Source organism: Austrofundulus limnaeus, unplaced genomic scaffold, assembly GCF_001266775.1.
Source record: "Austrofundulus limnaeus strain Quisiro unplaced genomic scaffold, Austrofundulus_limnaeus-1.0 Scaffold388, whole genome shotgun sequence".
Lineage (NCBI taxonomy): Eukaryota > Metazoa > Chordata > Actinopteri > Cyprinodontiformes > Rivulidae > Austrofundulus > Austrofundulus limnaeus.
Window position 1 is genome coordinate 65,544 of NW_013952790.1, and position 6,715 is coordinate 72,258.

General features: G+C 39.5%; 1 protein-coding gene across 1 annotated transcript in view; it reads left to right on the top strand.

Moving 5' to 3' along the window:
* Nucleotides 1–6,279, top strand: part of LOC106528528 (complement C3) — a gene marked incomplete at its 3' end in the record, with an annotated part of 47,729 nt that extends 41,450 nt beyond the window's left edge. Inside the window, 7 exon segments of the mRNA XM_014023711.1 lie at nucleotides 1,295–1,507; nucleotides 4,231–4,294; nucleotides 4,387–4,476; nucleotides 4,634–4,840; nucleotides 4,966–5,041; nucleotides 5,899–6,058; nucleotides 6,184–6,279. Coding sequence (XP_013879165.1) covers nucleotides 1,295–1,507; nucleotides 4,231–4,294; nucleotides 4,387–4,476; nucleotides 4,634–4,840; nucleotides 4,966–5,041; nucleotides 5,899–6,058; nucleotides 6,184–6,279 — 906 coding nt within the window.
* Between the last annotated feature and the right edge of the window lie 436 nt (nucleotides 6,280–6,715).

Sequence of the window (6,715 nt, forward strand, 5' to 3'; positions counted from 1 at the left end):
TGAAGATAGAAGAGTTTGTTGAATCTGACGTGGCATGTTCGTACGAACCCTTTGTATGAACAAAAGTAAGAGAAATTTAGCATAATAATACAAACATTTTCTTGCATGAGGCCCATTGTTACAGGCCATTCAGTCCTTATACAAACAGTGCAAAAGTTTGGTTCATGTTGCTGACTCATCCAGGGCTGCCCCTTGTCATCCATTCTGTTCATAACTTTTATGGACAGAATTTCTTGGTGCAGAGGACACAGGTATTCTGATTTAGTGGCCGCTTGATTCCATCTGTATTTGTAGATGTTGTGGTCATGTTTGTGTCATTGTGTCATGAGCTTCAGCTCTCACTTGTGTGGTTGGCAGCTGAGTGTGAATTGGCTGGGATGAAGATCAGCACCTYCAAATCTTAGTCCATTGTCCTTAGTTGCAAAAGGGTGGATTGCTCTCTCAATCCATCCGCCAGCAGCTCTGGGGGTGAGGTTCTGTCTCAAGTGGAGGAGATAAAGTATCTTGGGGTTTTGTTCACAAGCAATGAAAGATGAAGCGTGAGGTTGATTGTAGAGATCCAATATGTTGCGGACTCTGTACCAGTCTGTTGTGGTGAAGAKGAACCTGAGCTGTAAGGTAAAGCTCCCTGTTTTCCAACTGATTTACATTCCTACCCTCACCTATGGCTATGAACTTTGGGTAGGGACTGAAAGAATGAGATTGTGGATACAGGCTGTCGAAATGAGTTTTCTCTGCATTGTAGTTGCGCTCTAGGGTGAGAAGTTCAGTTATCCTGGAGAGACTCAGAATATAACCGCTGGTCCKTTACATTGAGAGGAGCCAGTTGAGGAGGTTTGGGCATCTTGAAAGGATTTCTCCTGGATGTCCCCGATACGGAGGTGCTTTGGGGATGTCCGATTTGGAGGAGAACCAGGACTCATTAGAACCAGCCTTTATTGTCCCGCGCGGGGAAATTCAGGAGAGTTATAGATGCCATGTCTCTCGGCTGACCTGGGAACACAATAAAATTTCCCCAGAGGAGCTGAAAGAAAGAGCTCTGGGCCTCCCTTTTCAAGCTGCTGCACTGTGACCATACTTTGAATAAGCAGAAGATAATAGAGATGTGACATTTACGAACAATCAAAATCTTTTGAAAGGGCTCATTACAATGAACAATAGAAGCTGAGTCACGGGTAGTAAAGAGCCATTTGTAGTTTTATTTTTTTATTTCTCATATATATAAGATAATAGATTACTGGATTGAACTTCATGTTAATTTTGTCTGTTTTTATTTGCCTTTTTTGTTTCCAAGGTTCTTGTGTTTTTGATGGAGGAAGAGAATGTTTGCAGTGCAGCCTCCAAACGCAGAAAGTACAAAGTGGAGGTCAATGTTGGAGCTCATACCACTCGATCAGTGCCCTTCGTCATTATTCCCATGAAGAAAGGTGAACTCAGCATTGAGGTCAAAGCAGCTGTTAAGGACTCATCTCTTAATGATGGTGTTAAGAAGACACTTAGAGTGGTGGTAAGGGAGAACAACTATATGTGCTACCTTTCATTATATCACACTGAAGGATTGTTCTCATCTGAATCCACTATTAGTTTTCTGCCTGGTTCACACAGCAAGATTTTAAAATTGTCTTTAAATTTTCAAAGACTGAGAGAGTCCACACAAGATGATAAACAGATCTCGTGAACATTCAGACAGGAATTCTCACGAGACTTCTCAAGATCAAATGTGTGTTCAAAATAAAGTAAAAGTAAAGTAAAGTAAAGTTTTATTTATATAGCGCCTTTCACAGAAATAAATTCACAAGGTGCTGTACATTCAGGGAAGGGGGGAGGGGCAGTTAAGAAACACCCATTCAAGAAAACATACAAGACAAACATGGGGGGAATAGTTGAAATCGGTCATGCAGCAAACAGTTGCGCTACCTTTAACAACAGCTTAAAATACACAAAAGGAAAATTGAGTTAAACAACCCGTGAGAGAGCAGCCTGGGGTGGGCGGTGGCTTAGGTCAGATAACATATAAAGAGGAGGTACAATGGGGCGGGTTCAGAGGAGTGGGTGACGTTGAGGGAGGAGGGGTCCGTCTGGATGGGCCCAGAGTCCAGAGTCACATGATGTTATTGTCTCTGCTAAGTTCGCTAGAGTTCAGAGATTTTCCTCCTCCTCAGCCAATTGAATTCCAAGGCCGGGTCCAACATGGGTGGTGGGGGTGGGAGCAAATCCAGCTCTTAGTTGACATTCCATACTGGGGAGGTTAAGATAAGCACTGCCCTCCAGGCCGTGCCACTGGGMGCCAGATAGCTAATCCAATTATTTTGGAACAAAGCAGCCTTGAAATTCCTGCTGCTTTTGAAGTGTCTTTTCTGCAAACTCTGAGGTGGCGAAAAAAAGCCAATCAGCTGAATTTGAGGTCATTCCTCGCTTCTCACCGATTGACGCTCACCCAGATATAGTCCATACATGCCGAAGGGTCGCTCCTGAGCTGTGATTCTCATCAGAATCACATCCAGTTTGCCAATTTCCCCTCCCACCCAGCTTAGAGTCTGTGTGCTACCACCCAGCAGAATCCTTTGTGCCCCCGACAGCTCTTCAAAGGCCCGATCCACTGTCAGGTTCACTTTCATTTTTCGATAAATCTGGAACACTCCTCCACCGATCAGCAGGAATCCAGTTATCATAATCCAAATAAATAAATAAAGATGTTCCATGTCTTAAATGGAAAGTGGTGCTGGCATATCAGATTCCAGCCCCAGGAATCAGACAAATCCAGCAGCAACCATTCCACCGAGACAGCCACGTTCCCCTTGTTCCAAGTGTAGAAAAAAAAGTGTCAATTTCATTCAGAGTCCAGTTGACCAAATCAATAATTCCTTTAGTTTCTGATGGAAGGTGAAAAAAGAGCTCGAAAAAGCAAAATCAGCGAAGCAGGGAGGGGAGGGGCAGAGAGAGCGAAAGCACGTCCTGCTCCTCTGAAGGCCAAGCAGAAAGTGAATAAACATTGCAGATGAGGAAGAAGCAGTGGTCATAGTTTGTGAAATTATTTTATCAGTTACGTTTTCAAAGACTGAGAGAGCCCACACGAGACGATAAACAGATCTCGTGAACATTCAGACAGGAATTCTCTCGAGACTTCTCAAGATCAAATGTACGTTCAAAACAAATAAACATTGCAGATGAGGAAGAAGCAGTGGTCATATTTTGTGAAACTATTTTATCTGAAAAAAAAAAAAAAACACAATTCAAATTTACGTCTTCAACGTTCAGTTAACTTCCTGTTGTGCCATGGCAGTTTTTTTGTCTTCTATATTTTGGATTCCCCTCTGCGTTTGTGCTACTTTGCTTTYTGATTGGCTACACATCATATTCAGCAGGTTGCAAGCTCGTTTGTCCTTAGGGAACACTACACACACTTGGATGTCAGGCCAAGACAATCCAACATGTTGAAAATACCTGATTTAGGATCAGAACASTCTTGACTTCCTTATGAGTCGACTAGATCACTCTTGACACACCACATACAGCAGGAATATCTCCTAAAATTATCTGTAGGGCCATCACAATAATTGGAGCCTCCTTAAGATTGTCAGAAGGGCAATGATGGGTCAAATACCATCACAATTATCTTGTCGTGTGAACCCGGCATTATTTACCTGCAAATAATAAAATCAAAATAGTTGAGTGATTTTGTTTTTAAAGTAAAAGTATTTCTGGCCAAATAAAATACCATGTTGCGTCACATTTGGCTTGGTGGGCCTTGAGTTGAGTTGCTTAAGATGTTTCTATTTCATTACTGGAGCTTATCCATGTCTAATTAGAGATGATTAGGAAAGACCATAAAAAGATTAATGGCTTTTAAAATAGTAACCCGAAAACCYGAGTATAAGGAATGTGATATTGCATGTTTAGTTAAAGTTAACATCAAATGTATTTACAACTGGCCCTTTGAGGGCAACCACAATGGTCATGTGGCTTTTGTGAAAATGAGTTTGACACCAATGATCTATAGGATCAGTGATATAAATACAGCACAAAGACCTCAGTTTTGAGTGTCCAACTAAAGCGCCGCATGTTGATGTTGTTAAGCTGTGTTTATTTGATATTAATAATGTAATGTAACAGGTCTCTCTTGTAAATGAGACAGTGAGTCTCAAGAGATTTTCCCGTAGGAATAAAGGATAAACAAAAATAATAATCCAATTTTTGATATGTTTTTTTTTCTCAACTTGCTTTTTGTAGCCTGAAGGTGTACTGGTTCAGTCTGAAAAGATTGTAYCTGTAGATCCAACTACAAAAGGCCACAGTATGTTTACACACCAACAATACATGGTAGTTTATACTGTATGTACAGTATATAATAGAACCTACTAAATCCTCATGATTATCTCCTTTTAGATGGTAAACAAGAAGAAATTATAAACAGCAAYATTCCCAGGACTGATTTGGTTCCAAATTCACCAACCAGCACACAGGTGTCTGTGACAGGTGAGAAATGMTGTTCAATCTGAGACACTTTACTGATACTTGGACAAGAAACTTTGCTTTGTTATGATTTTAAATTTGATGGATGTTTTGAGTTTTTGTTTTATGGTCTCCTATTTACTTTTTTACCACTTTATCTTCTGTGTGTCTGTTCTTGCAGGAAGAGAACAAGTTTCTGGGTTGGTGGAAAATGCYATCARTGGAAAATCAATGGGTTCACTGATTAGAGCACCTGGAGGTTGTGGAGAGCAGAACATGATCCATATGACCCTGCCTGTCATTGCAACCAGATATTTAGACAAAACCAACCAGTGGGAAGCTGTAGGCTTCCAGAAACGTGCAGAAGCCATCCAGCACATAAAAAMTGGTAGGCTCCTTCAAATAAATACAGTGAWGRTGCTCAGTTTAAAAACTTTYTCTAAATGGCTTTGAGTAGGTGGAAGAAACTATTTATTTTACAAACTAAAACGTTTGTATTGTTTGTTTTTTCAGGTTACCAACATCAGTTGCAGTATCTTAAACCTGATGGGTCTTTTGCTGTGTGGGCTAATCATCCGAGTAGCAGCTGGTAACCATTCACTAGCTAAATTTACATGCAAAAAATAATTTGATCTGTCTGAAATGTATTTAAATTAAATAATCTGAATGTATCGTATATATGGGCATAAAATTAATTAGAATAGAATAGAATAGAATAGAATAGAATAGAATAGAATAGAATAGAATAGAATAGAATAGAATAGAATAGAAACAGCCTCTATTGTCCTGCAGAGGGGAAATTCAGGTGTAACAGCAGCAACAGATATTTTGAGTCACTTTGTATTACTATGTAACAATAGCAATAATAATAATAGAATAAAATAATAAAACAGTTCTGTACAAGGCAATAACAATAAGATGCAGTGCAGTTACAAAAACAGTCCTGTCAGACACTCGACGATAGTACGGCCTCATACTAACAGCTAACAGTTCAATGTCCTTACTGTGGAGCGTCTCTTTGATGGTTAAATGTCCAGCATTACACCATCTATCATTCACAAACAGCCAGATCCCCTCCTCTCTTCTTACCACTCCCTGGTTCTGTTGGCTCGAATTGAGTGAAAATCTTCTATGTTTATATGAGAGTCCGGAGTTAGCAATGTTAGCCACGTCTCCATCAGGCAGATGAGGCTGGTCTAAACCAGTCCTCTCATTCGTATTACAAATTCATTCCAGTTGACCTGAATCAGATCAGAATATTCTGATTTTGGCATTTACATGACCAATTTTTATTCCAATTGACTGATTATTCCAATTACTTATGTCCATGTAAATGTGGCTACAGAATTATAACCAACTTAACATTTATACACAGAAAAGCGTATTCAACATAAAAATAATAAACAACATTACAGCTACTGTAAATCATCTCTTTTTCTTCTTTAGGCTGACATCGTATGTTACCAAAGTGTTTGCTATTGCAAACAGCTTGGTGGCAATACAAAGTAGTCATATCTGTGGTGCTGTGAAGTATTTGATCCTCAATGCTCAGCAGCCTGATGGCATGTTTAGAGAAGTTGGAAGTGTATACCACGGAGAAATGATTGTGAGTTCATCTGTGCATTCTTTATTCACATTACAGTAATGAAATTTCTGAAAAACATGTTTAGATTTTTTGGTCATTATGATTTTGTTTTCTCTGACGTGTTAGTGTTGTATGTTCACATGTAGGGTAATGTGCATGGCAAAGATTCAGATGCCTCCATGACGGCCTTTAGCCTCATTGCCATGCAGGAATCACGTACAATATGTGCTGGATCTGTTAGCGTGAGTACTTAACTGAAGTTTCTTCCTGTTTTACAGTTTTTTGTAATTTTAATTTGAATGTATTTTTTTCCAAAGTTATAAGTACTGCACCATAAGAAATCAGTGTTGGTAGACAGCTAGTAATAAAGCAAAAACATAAAAGAAGTAATACTTAAATAAATCAATTATTAGACAGAAATACAGGGGTATATTGTATATCATCTGAAGTCATTGTACTGTATGTTGGTAATCAGCAATACAGTATATAGCAGTGATCACCAATTGGTGGACCACAACAGTGCCTCTTTTAATACTTGGGTTGTGTTTGTATGAGGGGAGGTGTGAGGAGTGAAGGCTGGAAGAGGTGATGTGGGGGAGGGGTTCTGTGCCATGACATCTAAAATATTTTGCAAGTATTTTTTGCTTTAAAACAACCCAAAATTAACTGAGATAATAG